This window comes from Macaca thibetana, chromosome 4 (assembly GCF_024542745.1).
Source record: "Macaca thibetana thibetana isolate TM-01 chromosome 4, ASM2454274v1, whole genome shotgun sequence".
Classification (NCBI taxonomy): domain Eukaryota; kingdom Metazoa; phylum Chordata; class Mammalia; order Primates; family Cercopithecidae; genus Macaca; species Macaca thibetana.
In genome coordinates, this window is record NC_065581.1 from 38,332,445 (window position 1) to 38,354,718 (window position 22,274).

Sequence of the window (22,274 nt, forward strand, 5' to 3'; positions counted from 1 at the left end):
GACTTGGATTTTCAGCCAACTCTCAACTGCATGCACATGGATTATGTACTTTGCAGACGACCTGAGGCAAATATGCAGTCTTTGGTTAGCTCTCTCCCTGCCACCACCAGGCTGAAGGCAACAGAGGACAAGACAGCCAGGACCAGGAGAGAAGACATGGGGATTAGGACCAGATAAGGAGACAAATGTTGAGAAGATTCTAGAAGTGCCAGAACTGGGCAAGCAGTTGGGAGTTCAAGTGCCCAGAAGCCTGGAATGGTGGTTCCGGGTGAGCGAGTGGTAAGGAGCATGGGCTATGATCAGTGCCCTTGGCTCTGTCACACTTACGGTACGAACGGGCGAGTCCCTTAATTCCGTGCTCAGTTGACTCGTGTAAAACAAAGATAACCATGTTTCGTATTTCAAAGAGTTATGTGAGGATGACATGGAGCCATACAGGTAAGATGCCCAGAACATGCTTTACACGGTCAGAGTTCAGTAAGTGTTTGCCATCTTTATTACCAGAGAGTGGTTTGCACTGGATCTTTGGAGAAAAAAAGAAAACCTAATTAGTCCATGGCAAGAGTAAGAGAAGGTGATAGAAGCAGAGGTGTGGCTGGGCACAGTGGCTCATGCCTGTAATCCCAGCACTTTGGGAAGCCAAGGTGGGCGGATCATGAGGTCAGATCGAGACCATCCTGGCCAGCATGGTGAAACTCTGTCTCTACTAAAAATACAAAAATTAGCCAGGCATGGTGGTGCATGCCTGTAGTCCCAGCAACTCAGGAGGCTGAGGCAGAAGAATTGCTTGAACCCAGGAGGTGGAGGCTTGCAGTGAGCTAAGATCACACCACTGCACTCCAGCCTGGGTGACAGAGCAAGACTCTGTCTCAAAACAAAACAAAACAAAAACAGCAGCAGGGGTATGAGGTGGAGAGGAATCTCCATGGGTTGCTGACTGGCAGCGCAGGGAGGAGGGCCCCTCTAGCTTGGATGTGGCCATTCCCAGTCCATGAAAGGGTTCAGCAGGGAGGGCCCCCAGGGTAGATGTCAGAACAGCAACAGGCCACAAGCCATCTCGCTTCACTTGCTCTAAACATGGCATGGTGGGAACCTTGCGATCCTGCCCGGAGAAAAAGCTAGGGTGGGCCTCTGGAGCCAGGGCCAGGTTGCAGACATGGCGCCTGGTAGAATCCTAGCGTGAGAGGCCTGGAGCCATGTCCAAGGTGGAACAGCCTCGGGGCAGTCTGGGCATCAGTGGGCATCTGAGAAAATGTGGAACAGCAGGTGAGGCCCAGCAGCCAGAGCCAGGGCTTACTCATACCATGGTTCTAGGCAGCCTGAAGAGGCCCCATGGAAGGGATCCAACCAAGCTCAATAGGAAGGGAAAGTTATATTCTGAAGGCCATGGGGGATCCCAGGACTCCTGCCCGACAGGCTGCATAGTAGGGCCACCTGGCAGGAAGAGGCATGGCTGGCTCAGGTGCCAGGACTTGCTTGGAGCTATCAGGGGGCAGCATTTCTGGCTGTGACTGTGACCAGCAAAGTGGAGACAGCCAAGACAGAGACCTAGACGGCACTCAGGCACAGTGTGGGGGCAGAGAGCAGGTGCCCCCTGCTGTACAATAACATTAAGAAGCACCCATGCATTATATTTATACTCAGAAAACCAAGGTCAATTTTTACACAGGGGAAAAGAGCACTGTGTCCCAGTCACTGAGATGAGTCAGCAGGGGGCGCAGGGCTGCGATCTGCAGGGGCTCAGGGGACCCCAGGAGGTAAGAGAGGCGGTGGTATGAACCCACTGTAAGCCAGCACACTGTGCTTCCTGGCATCTGGCCCAGTCTGAGCCCTTGGAGGCGCTGTGTGAAGCCCTGTGCAAGTGGTCCAGGGGGCCAAGGAACAGGTTGACGAATGTGAAGGGTGTCCTGGGAGAAAGTCTGTTCTTCACCCAGAGACCAGCAGTGGCTAAAAACTGCCTGGGGTGATGGCTGGGCGGGGGGCGGGGGGGGGGGTCTGCCTAGGCAGGGGAGACACAAAGCACGAAGGAAGAGGGGAGGAGGAAGGAAAAAGAGGCATATGAGGCAGGAAATGGAGAAGGAGCCTCCCTCAGGTAGAAAGGTGGGAAACACCCCAGGGGAAGCCTTGGGGACTGGGACCCAGCAAGTCTCTTCTTTAAACAGAAAAGCCCCGTAGTGATGCTGCCTAAGTCAGTATGAGAACTGCTGCTTCTCAGTATCAGAGCCTGGGGCAGGGAATTGAGGCCTGCTGGGTGGAGGAGTGAGCTCAGCGAGGAGACCCATGAGACCAAAGGCCCTCCACAGAGGGGGTGCTCTGTGCAGAAGAATGAGAAGATCTAAAGTCAGCCCGGCAGTCAAGGCCGCAGAGGCTATGTTGTAGGCCTGAGGGGTGCTGGGGACAAGGCCCTAGCCAAGTAGGGCCGTCAGTCCTGCTGGCAAGTGCCAAGAGCAGAAATGGCTTCTTCATGCCCAGCAGCAGGGGGAGGGACTCTTCCTGCAAGCACCCGGGTCTGGAGTTCAGCAGCCCCCAGGCAGAAAAGCAAACTCCCCTCTGCTGCCTGACTTGGGGAATATCACCTTATTCTGGGAGCTTTAAGGAAGTCTCCCTGGGGTCCTATATGCCGTAAAACTACTGTGTTAAGAGAAACTGTAAAATTCGTCTGAAATCCCCGTGAGGCATCTTTTCAGGAGTGTAGGCCCTCTCAGAATCAGAGCCCCACAGAGGCCTCACTGGGGGCAGGGAACTTCCTGCCAGCTCATGCACAGGTAACCGCCCAGCATCTGGCCAGGTCAGCTAAGGGGTGCCAGCTCCAGGGCTGGCTGCTGTTGGGGGCCTCATATGCAGCTTTTCTTCTGCCAACAAGCATGAGACAGTTGGAGCCACAGGCTACCGTTCACTCCATTCTCCTACTGAATGGTGCTCCCACAGAGCATCTAGACGGCCGGGGAGGTGGCTCTCTGCCCACTCCCTAATGAGCCACTGTCTAGGGCCAGACCTTTTTCTGGGAAAGGGCAGAAGGCACCCCCAGGGCCTGGCGCTGGGCCACACAGGCCACTCTGCTTTCTGGTTTAGGAAGTTGTTTGCTGTCTCTCCGGCCTTACTCTTATGAGCTTCTGGCCAGCGAGTGACAGGTTTGCCATAGGGTCAGGCAGTGGCATGGGGCATACCTTGCACCTGGCTGGCCAGGTCCTTACTGGGCACTGAGACCTTCCAACAAAGAGCGTGGTGCCAGGGTAGCTGAGCCAACCTCAAGTCACGGAGTCTCCAGTGTCTGCGTGACAGCATGAGTGTAAGCAGCCTCTGGAAACCAAAAGTCCAGACAAAATGGAACCACAACAGTGACAGCAGCAGCAACACTTCTGTAGTCTGTGCTGTGTGCCAGGCACTGACCTACACGCTTTACACTGATTAACTCACGTAATGCTTGCAAGAACCCTGTGAGGTGGGCGGTATTAGCATCCACATTTGACAGATGGAGGGAACTCAGACATGGGTAACTGTCCAGGGTCACACAGGCATTAAGTCTGGGAGCTGGGCAGCCAGGTCTGTGCCCTTAACCACCATGCCACATGGAGAAGGCAGCACTCACCAGCTCTGAGGGACCCCTAGCTCCTGGACACAACCTCCACACCTTACCCCCCCGGAGCTGGGCAGATTGTGGGCAGCTTCCTGTGTCTGCAACCACTGTGCAAGGGCCCATCTGCATCTTACAGAGGTGCAAGCTCCCGTGCAGAGGTCTTCAGCACCTTGCCCAACGTCGTGTAACTGGGAAGGGGCAGAATTGAAGCCTGAATCTGGGTTTTTCTGCTTCAGAGCTTATGCTCTTTCCACCACTTCAAGCTCTTTCTCCAAAATCCCTCATGAAACCATTCATGACAAAGAAGGGTTCTGCAGAACAGTCATTCCACATCCCAGCTGAAGCCCATCTAAGCTCACTGATCTGGCTTCAGCAGATTCTCTGCTCGGAATAATCTTGTACGAGGCTGTGCTCAGTTTCTGTCTACATAACAGATACTCTCTGTGAGGGAAAGCCCTGATTGAAATGTGTTTGCTGAGACAGAGGAGACAGGAGCCCAGCGTCTGCCCTTACACTGAGCCAACTCAGTAAGCTTCACAAACATCCCAGGCATCCTGCCGCAGATCACCTAGACTGTCAGAGCACCCTCCAAGATTCACTCAAAACAGATCCAGTTTGGAGAAGGAAAAAGGTGGGCTACTCGGGCCTGAGAAACCCTTCTCTCCCCAGCAGTACTGAAGCCTTCCCTTTCACTTGCTAATTCACAGCCAGGAGAGTGGTGTCAGCTGTTTCATCTCCAGCCCCAGCAGCCTGGGAACTGGATTTTTGAAAATCCACTCATTTTCACACGTCAGGAGACCCCAGGACATTTATTATAATGGGTAAAGCAGCCAAGTGCCTGCCCAGATGGTCTCTGGCAAGAGTGCAGGGGCTTTCCATCTGGGGCCTTCAGGCTCCACAGCAAGTCACAGGGGGGTCTTGGGCCTCAATTTTCCAGGTGACCAGCCTCAAACCCCAAAGGGCCCATTATCCCCACATCGTTTAAGGGATGTTTTTCTGTGGAGGCAGCTCACAGAGCTCTGTGGGGGCAGAAAACAAACCTCCGCCCATGGCTCCCCACATCAACAGGCCCCGTGAGGATTTCTCTCGCAGAGTGTGCAGCTGAAGACGGCTGACCTTCCCAGTTTTTAATCAATGAACAATTTTCAGGAAGAGCAGGGAGAGCCTAGGGGCTTGTCACTTGCCTGGACACGCACCCCCATGCCAGGTCGGAAAGGCGAGGGAGCCGCTGCAGCCCACGCGAGTCCCGACGCCTTCTCATGCGGAGACGGAGGCCGAGCCAGCCCTACAAGTAACGCCCGAGTCAGTCCGCGCCCGAAGACCCCTGCTGTCCCTGGGCTGGAGGGTGGTGTGGGGTTTGTTTTCTCTTCTTTCCCCCCGATATCTATTTTTTGATAAATTAGCAAAAGCTTCTTCATCGCTGAAAGGCTCAAAGCACTTTTCAAGAACTGGCATCCACCCCGAGCCTTATGAATTCATTAATTAAGATGCTGGCAGACAGCCACTCCACACACGCCGCCATCCAGCCGCGCTAGGTAATGAGGTTTTAGTCTCCTGACCCCCGTCAAGTGGCGCAGAGCCAGACGCAGGCTGCCGCGAGAAATCACCTGCCCAATGGCGACCTGTCGCTCCCGCCTGGCAGCAGGTGAGGCTCATTTAATGGTCAGCGGCCCCTGAACAGTCCTCTGCGTGCTGCAAGCCTTTCTCCCAGCCCCTGACTTGGGGCTCTGGGCTCCCAGCAAGGTGGCGTCTAACCACCTGCTCTACTGTGGCCTCCTCACCTCTGACCACCCAGTCACTCGGCTGGGCCCAGACGTCAGGGTGGAAGGTTCAATGCTTCCTCCTGCCACTCGAGCCACTTCAGCAAATATTTATTGACAGTCCACTCACCTGCTCCTAGCCCTTGTCTCAGGAAACTGGGAGGTTCCCCTGAGCCCTGTATACAGCCTGCTCCAGAGCAGTGCTCCACACTTGGTGCTTCTGCCCGCCCTGCCCCACCGAGGCTACTGCAGTGGCTGGCACCATATAAATAACCACAAGTGTCAAGCCTTCCGGTGCTCTTCCTGGCCTAGGCCATTCTCTCCCCTCAGCCTACCACTTCTCCCACATGGTCAGTGATCCTGCCCTATTTTTTTTTTTTTTTTTTTTTTTTTTGAGACGGAGTTTCGCTCTTGTTGCCCAGGCTAGAGTGCAATGGCGTGATCTCGGCTCACTGCAACCTCCATCTCCCAGGTTCAAGCGATTCGCCTGCCTCAGCCTCCCGAGTAGCCGGGATTACAGGCATGTGCCCCCATGCCCGGCTAATTTTGTATTTTTAGTAGAGACAGGGTTTCTCTGTGTTGGTCAGGTTGGTCTCAAACTCCCGACCTTAGGTGATCTGCCCGCCTCGGCCTCCCAAAGTGCTGGGATTACAGGCGTGAGCCACTGCGCCGGGCCGATCCTGCCCTCTTTCTGGTAAGGATTCCAGTGAATTTTCAATGACTCGCATTAGCTTTTATTCCTTACAGCAGATACTGTCAACTGGCCAACACAACACCAACTCCCCACCCCAGCTCCTTTGCCCACCTCTACTCCAGAAGGTGGAAAACCTCAGCAGATGCTCTCCCAGCCTCACTGCAGCTAGGCTTACTCATGACGCAGTTCTGGTCAATGAGACGTTCCAGAAGTCAGCTAGGAGATTCCTGGGGAAGCTTATGCTTTGTTGATAAAAGGGACAGTGTTGTTCCTTCCTCCTCCTTCCTGACTTAAAGTTGAATATCATGACTGGAGCTGTGGCTGCTATCTTGTGACCACGAGGAAACAGCTAAGATAATGCAGAAATATCAACCCTGACATAGGTGAGCTTTGGAACCAATGCCAGTAGCCACCTTTCTACAAATTTCTTTTTTTTTTTTTTTTTTTTGAGATGGGGTCTCTGTCGCCCAGGCTGGAGTGCAGTGGCACGATCTCAGCTCACTGCAAGCTCCACCTCCTGGGTTCAAGCAATTCTCCTGCCTCAGCCTCCTGAATAGCTGGGATTACAGGTGTGTACCACCACTCCCAGCTAATTTTTGTATTTTTAGTAGAGATGGTGTTTCACCATTTTGGTCAGGTTGGTCTCAGACTCCTGACCTCAAATGATCCACCCACCTTGGCCTCCCAAAGTTCTGGGATTACAGGCGTGAGCCGATGTGCCTGGCCCCTACAAATTTCTGTAGGGGGAAAAGTCTACTCCCATTTGCTTAAATCATTGAGGTCAGTTTTCTTTAACTTGTAGCCAAAAGCTTTCCAAATTGATAGACTTTCTGTACTAGGGGTCAGATCCAACCAAGTTATCTGCTTTAAGATATTGGCTAAGACACCACACATCTGTTAACTCAAGACCAAACATCTAAAGACACCAGTTTGAACAGCCCAGCTACAAAAGAAAAGTGCTATGACCAAGGAACAGCTCATTACTATCAGAGACCTGAAAACACAAACAGGTTTCACATCAGTCAAAATTCTCCTATCAGTTTAGACTGGAATTCAACATTTCCTTCCTCCCACACAACATTAAAATCAGTACTGGGTGGGTGATTTCTCATTTGAACTCTAATTTTTTCTTATTAAGAATAAATTATCAGAAGCTAAAACACAGTTTTTTCCAACTCTGAGATCTCATATGGTGGCAAATGAATTGGATAAAAGGAACCACTCTGAGGGGGAGGCTACAGGGTGCCCTGGTCATCCTAAGAGGTGACTGCTAATACAGCTGGCCTGAGCCAGCCCCACGGGTGAGTGCTGCCTGCTTGGTAATTGCTTCATTACAAGTGGAGACTGTTTGCAGGTGCTGAGATCACTCACTTGTGGGGGTTTTATTGCACTTGTCAGATTAACAAACATTTTTGATTAAATCACCACTTCATTGGCTCTGAGCACAAGACTTTTAATAAGAGGACAATATCTACTGCTACTGAGCATCAGTGCACATTCAATACTTAGACCCGCTGGGGGCAACTGAGAAGCAAGGTGGGGAGACAGCCAGCCAGATGTCAGGCTTTTGCCAAGGCACACGGTTACAGATGTCAAATCTTCTAATATCCAAGCAAAAAGTAAACTTAGGGACCAAGATAGCAAATGTAAATATCTACAGTGGTATGGAGAGGGTAAAACAATGGAATCTGCCCCAGTATAAGGCACTTGGAGAATACATGCTCCACCAAGTTTAAAAACTTAAAAATCCAGCTGGGTGTGGTGGCTCACGCCTGTAATCCCAGCACTTTGGGAGGCTAAGGCAGGCGGATCACTTGAGGTCATGAATTTGAGACCAGCCTGGCCAATACGGTGAAACTCCATCTCTACTAAAAATACAAAACTTAGCTGGGCGTGGTGATGCACGCCTGTAGTCTCAGCTTCTCGGGAGGCTAAGGCACGAGAATTGCTTGAACCCGGGAGGCGGAGGCTGCAGTGAGCTGAGATCACGCCACTGCACTCCAGCCTGGGTGACAGAACGAGACCCTGTCTCAAAAAAATAAATAAAAATAAAAACTTAAAAATCTGTGTCAGCCAAACAGAAGACATCTGTGATCTGTATTTGGTCCATAGTCAAGGAGTTTGTAACCCCTGGTGAAATTCAAGTCCTTCATGTTATAGACAAGAATGAGTTCGACTTAGCCATGGTGGAAGGATGCAAAAGAAATACAAAGGCTGGAGCTACCGTGTATTGATTACCAATCCCGTGCCAGGCACGTGCTGGGCACTTAACACAATGTCTCATTTAATCTTCACAACCACACTGTGAGGTGAGGTGCCATCTGCAGTGAGATTACAGGCTGTCTGTGAAAACACACTGGTCTCTTCTTCCATAGTAAGCAAACAGTAGCTGGCTATGTGGCCTCTTGACTGGTGAACGCGTTTCCCTGGTCCCCATGCACTCAGGTGGGGTCTTAGTTCTTTCCAATGGAAAGTGGGCAGTTTGGGCCCATGACGGTGGGTGTGCTTCCTCCATTCTCCTCTTTCTCTGCCAGTGGACACATCAGTGGGGTACGCCCTGGTTCTACTGATAAGGTGGCAAGATCCTGAGAGATGGTGGAGCCACAGAGGAAGGGAATCTGGCAGAACCACCACAGACCGGTACTCTAGACCAGGAGTTGGCAACTAAGCCCTGTGGCCAAATGGTCTAATGCCTGTTCTTGCAGATAAAGCTTTAGTGGAACACTGACACACCCACTCATTTACATATTGCTTCATTTACATACTCCTTAGCCTGAATACAGTTGGTTCTTGTTATTCCTAGTAGCTATGTCCTATAAAGTTGCCTCCAATATTGAATTAGCAAATACCGAACCAGGCTGGGTTCCTGCAAGCCTACGGACACATTTTTGCCATCTTGTTTTATGTGTGATTCTGTTTAAAGTGATCTTATTCAATATATAGTTGATTCATTAACACTGGACTCACAACCAACATGAGTTATATCATGCCTGAACAGTTGATCTAAGAAACCTGTTTTCTTTCTTTTTTTTTTTTTTTTTTTTTTTTTGATACGGAGTCTGGCTCGGTTGCCCAGGCTGGAGTGTAGTGGCCGGATCTCGGCTCACTGCAAGCTCCGCCTCCCGGGTTCACGCCATTTTCCTGCCTCAGCCTCCCGAGTAGCTGGGACTACAGGCGCCCGCCACCTCGCCCGGCTAGTTTTTTTTTGTATTTTTTTAGTAGAGACGGGGTTTCACCATGTTAGCCAGGTTGGTCTCGATCTCCTGACCTTATGATCCGCCCATCTTGGCCTCCCAAAGTGCTGGGATTACAGGCTTGAGCCACCGCGCCCGGCCAAGAAACCTGTTTTCTTCTGCCACACATCACAGCCTTCTTGGACTTAGGAACACCACCAGACAGCACTTCAGCCCTATGCTTGGGGCGGGGGGTCGGGGGTCGGGGGGTGGGCAGGGCACTTTAAACCACGAAATCGGGCAGTGGCTCACACCTGTAATCCCAGCACTTTGGGAGGCTGAGGTGGGCGCATCACCTAAGGTCAGGAGTTCGAGACCAGCATGGCCGACATGGCAAGACCTCGTCTTTACCAAAACTACAAAAATTAACCGGATTTGGTGGTGGGCTAATCCCAGCTACTAGGGAGGCTGCAGCAGGGGAAGGGGGGAACACCTGAACAGGAGGTGGAGGTTGCAGTGAGCCAAGAGTGCACCGCTACACTCTAGCCTGGGCGAGAGCGAGATTCCGTCTCAAAAGCAAAACACAGCAAAATCACCAATAAAAAACATGAGAATGAAAAAAAACAAAAAACAAAAAACAGGGCACTAAATAGAACACAATAAGGACCCTTGTTTACAGCAGGACAGCTGAAACAAGGCAGGGCATCACCTGTTTGACTTTAGCTGAGAACATGGACCTCGAGCAACTCAAATTTTTTCCCACTGCTCTGCATTTGCCACAAAAGCACTGAGAGTACTGATTTTGGGGTTACAAATGCATTTTAGCTATGAGGGAAATTCACAAATGTGGAATCCATGAATAATGAGGATCAACTGTAGTTGCAACTGAGACCATTTGGCTCTTTAGAAGAGACCATGTCTCTTCTAAAATAGTTACTGACCCTGTGCAGACATCTGCTGCCCCTTGCTCTAGCCTGTTAGAAAAAAACTCACTTTCTTGTTCTTGAAACCACTGAGTTTTGGAGTTTCTCTGTTACTGCAGCTTATTGTACCCTAATACAGGTTATAAAGTCTATGTTCTTCCCGCCACGCAGTGCCATCTCATTTCACCATTCATAAACCATCCTCTTCACATTTCCATCAACCTTTTTCCTACCAAGTATAGGCCAGTATTTCTCAAGGGGTGCTACTAAAACTACCTGCATCACCACGGGGTGTGCGTGGCTTGTAAAAAAAAAAAAAATGCTGATTCTGGCCGGGTATGGTGGCTCATGCCTATAATCCCAGCACTTTGGGAGGCTAAGGCGGGCAGATCACTTGAGGTCAGGTGTTCAAGACCAGCCTGGCCAACATGGTGAAACCCCGTCTCTACAAAAATACAAAAATTAGCCAGGCATGGTGGCACGTGCCTGTAATCCCAGCTACTTAGGAAGCTGAGGCACAAGAATCGCTTGAACCCAGAAGGCAGAGGTTACAGTGAGCCAAGATCATGCCACTGCACTCCAGCCTGGGCAAGAGAGCGAGACTCTGTCTTTAAAAAAAAAAAAAAAGCAGATTCCTTATTAAGAATGCACATCAAAGTCCTACTGAATTACTCAGGGTGTGGGAAGAGTTCAGCTCTCCATTTTTAACAAGCTCTGTGACTCTATGCATGCTAAAGTTTGAGAATCACTGAACTCACTAGTAAGCCTGAAGAAGACTATGACCCAGTACCTCTCCTGCAACCTCCAGGAGGATGCCCTAAGGGAAGGGAAACGGGAAGCAAGATGAATTTCCAGGAAGACCACCTGTGCTGATTCCCAGGCTCCAGCACTTCTACCATCTCAGCCTGGGTTCCACCTGAAACCTCAATTTCCTCATCTGTACAAACCTCACAGGCCTGCAGTGAGGATTAACTGATAATGCAATGAAAGTAGCACACGGTGGTTGCTCAATATGCATGTTTTCTTTCCCTTCAATATGCAGCAAATTATTTTTAAGCCATTCCGTCACATCACCAATTCCAGAATTTGTCAGACAGGCCTCTGAGCCCAAGCTAAGCCATCATATCCCCTGTGACAGGCATGTATAAATCCAGATGGCCTGAAACAACTGAAGATCCACAGAAGAAGTGAAAATAGCCTTAACTGATAACTTTCCACCATTGTGATTTATTTCTGCCCCAACCTAACTGATCAATGTACTTTGTAATCTTCCCCACCCTTAAGAAGGTTCTTTGTAATTCTCCCCACCTTCGAGAATGTACTTTGTGAGATCCACCCCCTGCCCCCAAAACATTGCTCTTAACTCCACCGCCTATCCCAGAACCTATAGGAACTAATGATAATCCTCCACACTTTGCTGACTTTTTTCGGACTCAGCCCGCCTGCACCCAGGTGAAATAAACAGCCATGTTGCTCACACAAAGCCTGTTTGGTGGTCTCTTCATACGGACGCATGAGACCGAATTATCTTTACATATTCCCAAAGTAATTCTGAAGATACAAGCTTCCACACTCTGGAGGAAAAATTTCCCCTTTTAGAGGATATTTAAACCATTAGTAATATACACCAGAATGGGCTCCCTCATCTTTGCGTCCTAGTCCTTTGGGAGTTCCCCTCATCTACAGGTCCCTATTTCTCTGGGGTCTCCCTCACCTTTGTACCCATCCCTTTTGTTCTGTGTCCCTCGCTTTCAGTTCCCTCACTTCTATGCCAGGCCGTCTTTGGGGCTCCCCTTCACTTCCATGTCTCTTCCTCTCTGGAGATGCCCTCTAGTCTGGTTCGCCCATCGGGTACCCTCTCCTGCTAACTTGCCTCCGGGAACCCCGTGGGCCTTCTCACCCCTCCCGTCCCTCTCCCCAAGCCTCGTCGCCCTCTCTTCCTCCGCTTGCCTCCTCCTCCCACCTACAGCCCAGCCCAGCCCATCCCTTATCCCGCGGCCAGGAGAAGGCAACTAACGAGGTGGCCCAACCCCCACTTTTCCCCTCACCTCTAGAGCGACGCCCAGATTCTCCCGCTTCTTTTTAGTCATGTTAGTTGCCCGGATCCCCAAGTCATCACTGGACGCGCCCACCAAGTCGCTATGCGCATGCTCAAGTCTTCATGCTTCTCCCTCATTGGCCACCAAGGCAGCGGGAGGTGGGGCTGCTGGCGTCGCCATCTTGTTGAGGGGCGCGGCCGGCTTGGTGCGGACATGTTTATGAGGGGCAACCTCTAGCTTGAGGTCTCAGCCTAGGTGGGTGGAGGAAGGAAAAGTCGGTACAGGGAGGCACAATGGACAGTCCGGGAGTGGACCTGCCCTTTTCTTCCCCAGTTTTAAGTCACTTTGCATCACTTAGATCCTTTTTTAACCCCATGTTCTCTTTCAGTGTGTTTTGTGTTTCAGCAAAAACCCTGTCCCTGTTTAGGCCACGCCCCTGATTCAAATTCTGTCCATCCTTCAAGGCCGGTGCAGGAGCCCTGAGCTCCTCCGCCAGTGGAATCTGATAATGACCTTCTGTTGTTATTTTTCCTTTGTGTCTTGACTTCTTTTCTTTTTGTTTTGTTTTATTGTAAGAACAGCCTACAAACATCACAGAATACATATAACTGAGAAGCAGCATCCTTTATTCTACCAACCTTATCAGTTACTCTTTGCTTCTGTTTATTCCTCCCAGGCTTGGCCTCACACACAGTATTTTATATTGTTGTAATCCTACTATACTGTACACCATAGACCTACGGCCTTTGAAATGTTTTGACTGTGACCCCATGATAAAAAGTATACTTTATACCATGGCCCAATTATCCATGAAACCAAAACCAAAGTTTCACAGTAAGTACCTTTACCACCTGTGATGCACTCTGTTATTTTCTATTCTTGCCTATTTAATTAAAAAAACAAGGCCGGGCATGGTGGCTCAGGCCTGTAATCCTGTGTCCAGAGTTGGTTCCTTCTTGTGGGTTCTTGGTCTTGCTGACTTCACAGTGAGTGTTACAGTTCTTAAAGGTAGCACGGACCCAAAGAGTGAGCAGCAGCAAGATTTATTGTGAAGAGCCAAAGAACAAAACTCCCACGATCATGGAAGGGGACCTGAGTGGGTTGCCACTGCTGACTGGGAGGTGGCCAGCTTTTATTCCCTTATTTGTCCCCACTTACAGAGTGCTAATTGGTCCATTGTGCAGAGTGCTGATTGGTCCATTTTACAGAGTGTTGATTGGTGTGTTTACAATCCTTTAGACACAGAGTGCTGATTGATGTATTTTTACAGAGTGCTGATTGATGCATTTACAATCCTTTAGCTAGACACGGAGTGCTGATTGGTGTGTTTACAATCCTTCAGTTAGACACAGAGCACTGATTGGTGCGTTTTTACAGAGTGCTGGTTGGTGCATTTACAATCCCTTAGCTAGACACAGAGTGCTGATTGGTGTATTATAATCCTTTAGCTAGACATAGCACTGATTGGTGCATTTTTACAGAGTGCTGATTGGTGCATTTACAAGCCTTTAGCTAGACATAGAGTGCTGATTGGTGCATTTTTACAGAGTGCTGATTGGTGCATTTACAATCCTTTAGCTAGACACAGAATGCTGATTGGTGCGTTTACAATCCTCTAGCTAGACAGAAAAGTTCTCCAAGTTCCCACTTGACCCAGGAAGTCCAGCTGGCTTCACCTCTCAATCCAAGCACTTTGGGTCAGGAGTTTGAGAGCAGTGGCAATGTGGCAAAAGCCCATCTCTACTAAAAATACAAAAATTAGCTGGGTGTGGTGGTGGGCACCTGCAATTCCAACTACTCGGGAGGCTGAGGCAGGAGAATCACTTGAAACTTGAAGGCGGAGGTTGCAGTAAGCCGAGATCATGCCACCGCACTCCAGCCTGGGCAAAAGAGAGAAACTCCATCTCAAAAAATAAAAATAAAAACAAGCTGGTGGCAGGAAACCTCTTAGGTTTATTTCATGACCCCTTAATGGAGGGTGAATTGCAATTTGAAAACCACTGCCAAGGATGTTTTCCTGTGTCTTTGAAATTATCATTTGCGGTGGCCTCATGTGCCACCAAGTGAGTCTCTCCCATTGTTGCATTGGACATCATTTTATTAATGGTAACTCCAAATATTGTGAAAGCAAACATTTTTGTGCACACAGCTCTGTCCTCTGGATTCTTTCTTTAAGATAAATTCACAGAAGTAGAATTACTAGGTCAAAGAGTATGAGACCAGAATCAAAGCTCCTTATTTCCTGACCAGTTATCTCTGTTGGTGCCTGTGTTTGTGTGTGTGAATAATAACCCCAACTCCGTGTTTGGGGGAAAAAAATATTTTCAGATCTGTGTTCTCTTCTTGATAGAGACATTGAGTGATGGAGCTGGAAGGGGCCTGAGATACCATCTCGCCTGGCTGCCTGACTGAGGCCCACAGAGAGAGAGAGTAGTAAATTCTATCTGAACAGGAAGCAGGCTGTTGAGCAGTTGCTTAGTGCAGTTCTCAGCTTAACACCCAGCACAGGAAAAACTGATTCAAGAACATTGTCCATCAACTGTCAATCAACATTTATTGTCAGAACTCTCTTCACAGCATTGGTTCCAATCCCAGAAAAACCAGACTCTGTGCTTCCCAATTATCACAGGCACCGGCCCAGGGGAGGTGAGAAGAGGAAGAAAAACACTGTGTTCTTTGAGAAGTGGCTCCTTCTGCATTTGTTTGGCACCAGGAAAAAGCCACAGAGATCTGGGTGCGCCTCATGTCGGTCCCTTGTCCATGAAATGATGGGCAATCTGTTGTCTGTCTTTCTGAAGAGCCTCATGTTTTCCCAACCAAACCTTGTCCCACAGGTCTGATAATGGGAAGAAATGCTTGAAGTGGGGTTGGAATGACAGTCTATGTGGGTTGTAGTGAAAGGGGAAGCTTTTAGAGGGAGATCAACCTGGATGTCAGTCCCAGCTCTGCCTCTTAGCAGCCTGTGATGTGAGGCAAGATACTTCAGCCCCCTAAGCCTCAGCTTCCACATCTATAAACAAGCACATCATACCAAACTCATAGGGTGTTTGCGAGAAGTACGAAGTGCCGGGTGCTGTGGCTTGTGAGTGCCCAGGAGAGTCTCAGCAGGACTGATGAGGCTGCTGCCAGCTTGTCATTATAGAGTTTTGCTTACCAATTGTTGCCATGGGTATTTTTTGTTATTATTTTGTTTTCAGTTTCTATCAACTTTGACACTATTGTATCTGTTATTATAAATTTGGGGCAAATACTTGGGTGGTTTCCTGCTATCAAGGGTGCATAGTTCACTGCAAAAGGCAGCCTCTAGCAAACACAAGCATCTCTCTGTAAACAGGAGATGCCCTCTCCACCTGTCTACGTGTCCTTCCTGCTGAGACCATCAATTACGGGTTTCCTCTGTCCCAGACATCGCAAACAATAGTGACCTGTGTGGTGTCAGGGAGGATGCAAGTGCTCCAGGTACCCCACTGAGGTCCTTTCATCCCCCTGGCACATACAGAGACCCAGTTTAGATTCCCATGGAGGCTGTTTGCTGAGCCTTAGAGCAGCTTGACTTGCCTCCGTGTTGGAAATTCTGCCCATGAGCAGACAGATTACTGTGGGCCAGCTGTCTGTCTGTCTGTCTGTCTTTATTACCCCAGGGAGCTGTGGTTCTGAACCTCCTATTTGGGGGTTTTAGAACTAAGTGTTTCAGGGAAGTAGAACACTGCCTTGACAGACAGGAGAACTGGAGTCGTTCCTGGCTAGCCCAAGTTCTCACTGCATGACCTTGGGCAGGTCAAGCCTCCTCTTTGGCTCTCAATTTTGTCTGCTCAATGGGTACAGCGGGGAGAATGAGACAGTCACCCTAGGCTCCTGTTTTTCATGACCTTGTTATTTGTAAGGTATGCAGACATAAAGCTTCCTCGTTAGCTGTAAGGGAGACAAATAAAGTAAGAACTAACGATTACCTCAAGATCTCTTTAATCTAGTTAGAGCGACAGACTGACAACATGAAATAGTGCATGCCAGACATCATATAATTAAATGCCAGCTGTCTGGTACTCGCTATTGTTGCATTTGGAGTGCAGAGAAAAGAGAATGGGATGGGTATTTGGGGGTGGCTTTGTGGAGGTTATGGGTCCAGGAGGACAGACGAGATTGCGTCAGGCAAAGATGCAGGAGAGGGCATCCCAGGGGGGAACCCACAGGGCTTCCTGTGCCAAGAAGGGGCGCCCTTTCCAACTTTGCACGAAAGCATTTTATCTCTAGCCACATCCCTGGCTTATTTGTCCTAGAGACCCTGGGAGATCATTTCCTCTATCCCGTGCCTCCTGGGCTTGCCTGAGCTGTGGGGCCCAGTGTTGGGTCCTCATCACTGCCCGAAGGGAACCTTTTCAGAGCAAGAATGAGGGAGAGTGGCATCGCTCACTGTCAGAAGCATTTCAGGCAGGAAATGAAGAATTTTGTAGGTGGTTAAAAATACTGTGAAAGCTGATTTATGTGTGCGTTTTGTTCCAGGACAGCACATTATAGCCCAAGTTCTGAGGCAAAGGCAGCAGCGCCTTTATGGCCTGCTTGGAACAGTTTTATGTCTTAGTGAGTTTTATACATTTCGGCTAAGCCAAGATGCTAGAACTTTTTCGTCCACATACTTCACTGGGGAAAACGCACGTACCACTCCTTGCACCCAACCTCATGTTACCCTGCAAAAAGAAAGAAAAGGAAGGAAGGAAGGAAGGAAGGAAGGAAGGAAGGAAGGAAGGAAGGGGAAAAGAATGTGCTTGCTATTTAGTTGGTATCCAGTTTTCAGTTAACATAAATCAAATGGTAGACAGTGAATCCACATGAAACAGAGTTAGACATCCAGTGACATGAAAACCAAAGGATCTCTGTATATTGTTGAATATGCAGACCACTCCACCCTGCAGCATCTTTTTTTTTTTTTTTTTTTGTCTCACTCTGTCACCCAGGCTGGAGTGCATTGGTGCAATCTCGGCTCACTGCAACCTCCGCCTCCTGGGTTCAAGTGATTCTCCTGCTTCAGTCTCTCAAGTAGCTGGTATCACAGGCACCCGCCACCATGCCTGGCTAATTTTTGTATTTTTAGTAGAGACGGGGTTTCACCATTGTGGCCAGGCTGGTCTTGAACTCCAGACCTCAGGTGATCCGCCTGCCTCAGTCTCCCAAAGTGCTGGGATTACAGGCATGAGCCACCGCGCCCGGCCCTCCCTGCAGCATCCTCCTGATGAGAAGAAATTTCTACCAGACATTGGTGCTGAGCTAAGCTCTGTGGCCTTTCCTGGCATGCTGATATTCTCTTATCCTGTGACTAGGCTATTTTTTGTAGCTGATCATGTTTCCCACTTTGTTCATGAGGAAGCTCAGAACCAAACTTGTTCAGGGACTTTGAGCATAAGTTTCCAGGTACAAGAATTTTCCCTGGCTTTATTTGATTTTTCTACCCATGTTTTCCCTCTGCTCTATCCCCTTACTATTTTTATCCCACTATATTGTGTGCATTTTGGTAAGCTATCTCAAATCCTTTTTTGAAACACAAAGGAGCATAAATAAATCAATAAATAGATCCTGTGTTTGTAAATACGGCACTTTGTTCGTTCTACAGCAGTGTTTGCATCCATTAACTCTGTAGGTCCTCACATACCTCTGCGAGGAAAGTAAGGCAGGCTCCATTGCCCCAAATTTCCAGACATGAAAGTTGAGGTACATCCGTGAATGAACTAGTTTGCGGAAGAGGATACTCACCCACTCTTTCTATATAAAAGACTATATAAGCCTCTCTGAAGAAAACAAGAATATGAAACTAACAGCCTATTAGGTGACTTCTTAGTAGATATAGATTGAGGAAGGAGAAAACCAGGGTTGCTGTTGCCACTTGGAAAGGATACAAATTGGGGTGACCCAGGCTTCAGAGTATCCCCCAGATTTCACATCGGTGTGGCCATCTCCCCCCGCACCCCATCTTCTTATAACAGACCCACTCCCACTATTCACGTGGGTGGCATATGATCTAAGCTGGGCAGCCAATCATGGAACCACATGTCCCTAGCCATAGTGATTGGTTCAGAAGGGAGGACTCATGATCTGAGCTGGGCCAATAAGAATCCTTCCCTGAGATTTGTTTCACCTGTAGCCGGGAAAGGAAATCCCACCTTAGGTTTGGTTGCAGAGCAGCTGACATGTGATGCTGGAACTGCTGGCAGCAGTGTTCTCTTCCGGAGAAGAAGCTCATGGAGTATGAAAGGGCAGGCAGCCAGCACAGGGCAGCTGCAGTGAGAGACAATGAGGAAGATTGCCCTGGGGGTGCTTGTTTGAAACTTGAATTCCAGGTGCCCTAGCTCACTTTTACCCCTCAGAGAGTGGAGGCCAACACATTCCCTTTTTTGAGTGAGCTAATTTGAGCTGAGTTACTTCATTTACAGCCCACATTTTTTGATGCATGTAGTTTTTAGACTGAAGGAATAAACCCAGAAGTTTGCTTCTCTGGTGTCCAAGTTTTGTTTTCCCAGCTCCGTGGGTCTCAACGTTCAGCTTATCTGAGAGGTCTTAGGCCCTGGGAAGTAATCATAATGTTGTATCTGTCTACAACTGGACCACAAACAAAGGTACTAGAGCCTAGTGGTTCATAGCACGGCATCTGACCGTTGTTCATCAACTGTGTGACCTTGGGCAAGTTATTTAACCTCTGAGCCTCAGTTTCTTCATCTGTGAAACAGAGATCATAGTAGCAGCTACCTCATAAGGCTCTTGTGAGGATTATACATAATAATCCTTTTCAGCACATGATGCTATGCCTGGCATCTAGTTAGCACACAACAAATATAGTTCAATTATTATGGATAATTTTATACACAATATCCCTCAAACAGTTCTATGAATAAGGCAGAACAAAGATTCCCATATCTGTCTGGGCAGCGAAGACTGTGATGCTCAGAGGGCTGTGACCCACTAGGTCACATAATAAGTGGAAGAGTCTGGATTCTGGACACCGGAATCAAATCCGGAGTCCCCCCACTTTGGACTATGCTTCTCAAATAGCATTGTGTTGGCAACTGTCAGGTGGCCAATTTAATAGCTTATAAAGGGCACTGTCCCTCCAGGGACAGTGTTTATTAGAGAAGCCAAATTCTGGCCAGAATGCTGCTTGGTGGGGACAGAGGATTGGCCCTGGAAAGATGCCCAGAGAAAAGACTGCTTAAGCTGAAGTCCCCAGGCACCCCAGCCAGTTTCAGCACACCCTCCTTCTCCCCTGCTTCTCCCTCACTGCAAGCTCCTTGTACCCACACACTTTACTTATGAAAATTCTAAAAGACAGATGGTCAGAACCAGAAGCCAATATTGAGATCATTGTAGTCCATTCAACATTTATTAAACAGGCATATTAGATGTAATGATGAACCAGACACAGATCAAATCTCTTATTTACAGATGAGAACCGTGAGTCTGGGAAGGAAGATATCTTCCCTAAGGTCTACTGATAGTAACTGCATTAGGCACCTTCTACAGAATATCTGCCTAGCTCACAATAGGCCCCCTTTCCTGAGGTTTGTGTGATCCCACCTACCCAGTCACAGCTGATTGGATCAGAGGAACACACCTGACCGAAGCCGGGCCAATCAGATTTTAAATCCCGGGAATCTGACCCTAGGACGAGATGCCGATCATAGTTAGCTCAGGGAGGAAGGGGCAGAATGACAGTATGGTTATATCAATGGTCCAGTTCTTGGTTCCAACCCTTGATTGTCCTACGAGCACCACCCATTCCTTACAGCACATCTCTCCTCTTCATTTTGGGGGTTTTGAAGTTATTAAAGTTATTGATTTCTTTTCCTTACAACCAAAACAATCTAAATTAAGATTGTGGCCAAGCTTGGATTAAAACCCGCCTCCCGGCTCCAAGACTCATGTTTTTCCATCATGCTGACTGGCAGCAAAGGCGTCTACCCATGGATTTTTCAAAACTCTGCTCTTTAAATGTGACCTTGGACACACCAAACAAACTCATGCCATCCAAAGGTTGGAGGTAGGTGGTGGTGGGGGTGGGGGTAAGTGGTGGTGGGGGTGGGGGTAGGTGGTGGTGAGGGTAGGTGGTGGGGGAGTGAGGTAGGTGGTGGGTGGGGTAGGTGGTGATGGGGGTGGGGGTAGGTGGTGGTGGGGGTGGGGGGTAGGTGGTGTGGGGGTGGGGGTAGGTGGTGATGGGGGGTGGGGGTAGGTGGTGGTGGTGGTGGGGGGGTAAGTGGTGGTGGGGGTAGGTGGTGGGGGAGTGAGGTAGGTGGTGGGTGGGGTAGGTGGGGGTGGGGGTGGGGGTAGGTGGTGGTGGGGTGGGGGTAGGTGGTGGTGGGGTGTGGGGTAGGTGGGGTGGGGGTGGGGGTAGGTGGTAGTGGGGGTAGGTGGGGGGGGAGTGAGGTAGGTGGTGGGTGGGGGGGTAGGTGGTGATGGGGGTAGGTGGTGGGGGAGTGAGGGTAGGTGGTGGGTGGTGTAGGTGGTGATGGGGGATGGGGGTAGGTGGTGGTGGTGGTGGGAGTTGGTGGTGGTGGGGGTGGGGGCAGGTGGTGGTGGGGGTTGGGGTAGCTGGTGGTGGGGCGTGGGGGTAGGTGGGGGTGGGGGTGGTGGTAGGTGGTGGTGGGGGTAGGTGGTGGGGGGTGAGGTAGGTGGTGGGTGGTGTAGGTGGTGATGGGGGGTAGGGGTAGGTGGTGGTGGGGGTGGGGGAGTAGTAGGTGGTGGTGGGAGTAGGTGGTGGTGGGGGTAGGTGGTGGGGGAGTGAGGTAGGTGGTGGGTGGGGTAGGTGGTGGTGGGGGTTGGGGTAGTTGGTGGTGGGGCGTGGGGGTAGGTGGGGGGGGGTGGGGGTGAGAGTAGGTGGGGGTGGGGGTAGGTGGTGGGGGAGTGAGGTAGGTGGTGGGTGGTGTAGGTGGTGATGGGGGGTGGGGGTAGGTGGTGATGGGGGGTGGGGGGTAGGTGGTGGTGGGGGTGGGAGTAGGTGGTGGTGGGAGTAGGTGGTGGTGGGGGGGTAGGTGGTGGGGGAGTGAGGGTAGGTCGTGGGTGGTGTAGGTGGTGATGGGGGATGGGGGTAGGTGGTGGTGGTGGTGGGAGTAGGTGGTGGTGGGGGTAGGTGGTGGGGGAGTGAGGTAGGTGGGGGGTGGGGGTAGGTGGTGGTGGTGGTGGGAGTAGGTGGTGGTGGGGGTAGGTGGGGGGGGAGTGAGGTAGGTGGTGGGTGGGGGTAGGTGGTGGTGGGGGTTGGGGTAGTTGGTGGTGGGGTGTGGGGGTAGGTGGTGGGGGGGTGGGGGTAGTTCTGGCAGGTGTCCAGTTGTTTGATCTCTAAAGCAATTACCTTGGGGTGAGGGAGTCACAGTGGCTACAGTGAGGCCTTCACCAGCTGTGCACCCAGGGCAAGTTACTTTTCTCAGTTTCCTCCTCTGATATTTATCTCGTACATGTAAAGTGCTTAGAGCAGTATGCAGCAATGCAAGCTATTTGTTATGCGACTAACCTGCTTTTTAAAGATGGCATTTGCCCACAAAACCTTCCTAGACCCTTAGGGTTTAGCTTTCACTCACATCTCTCTAGCTACTGCAATTCCTCTGAGATCCAGCCTGGAATGATTACATTTTTAGCATAAAAACAAGTCACATTCAAAGCCCAAGTGTGATAACCACAAGAAAAGCAATCAGTCTCTGTCCTTTGACACACCTTGATATGAGGGCTGTACCTCTGATGAGGTAGTTGTCTCAATTATACATTGCCTAGGACAGGAGCTGACCAGCTTGATTGAGGTGTCTCATGAAACTTTCATTCAACAATTATTTGCTAAGTGCCTGGGTTGGGGGACAGGGTCTGTCTATATGGTGACAGATTAATAGATAAATACAATACCAGGACTGTGAAAGAGGTAAGTGTAAGGAGCTATGGATGCAATGAGTATATGGACCCAGTTCAGATGGGGGCATTAGGGAAGGAGGCCCAGAGGAAGAGAAAGATGAGTAAGAGTTAGATGGGCAATGGAATTTTACAGCCACAGATCAGCAGACACCTGACAAAACCAATGTTGACATGGATGTAGAACCAAGAAAACTCTGACATTGCTGGCAGAGTGTAAATGGGTACAAAACTC

At 49.7% G+C, this 22,274-nt stretch overlaps 1 protein-coding gene across 17 annotated transcripts in view; it reads right to left on the minus strand.

The window, feature by feature from the left end:
* Positions 1-22,274, minus strand: part of CCDC167 (coiled-coil domain containing 167) — a 699,343-nt gene that overhangs the window by 5,750 nt on the left and 671,319 nt on the right. For 6 of the 17 annotated variants that reach the window (XM_050787894.1, XM_050787893.1, XM_050787892.1 and 3 more), the window contains exon 2: positions 12,176-12,244. In XM_050787894.1, the coding sequence (XP_050643851.1) occupies positions 12,176-12,217 (42 nt within the window). In that variant the 5' untranslated portion in view covers positions 12,218-12,244. Of the gene's footprint in view, positions 1-12,175; positions 12,254-18,114; positions 18,120-22,274 lie in introns of those variants that run through there. The other 11 variants (XM_050787900.1, XM_050787899.1, XM_050787902.1 and 8 more) reach the window with 5 other exon arrangements.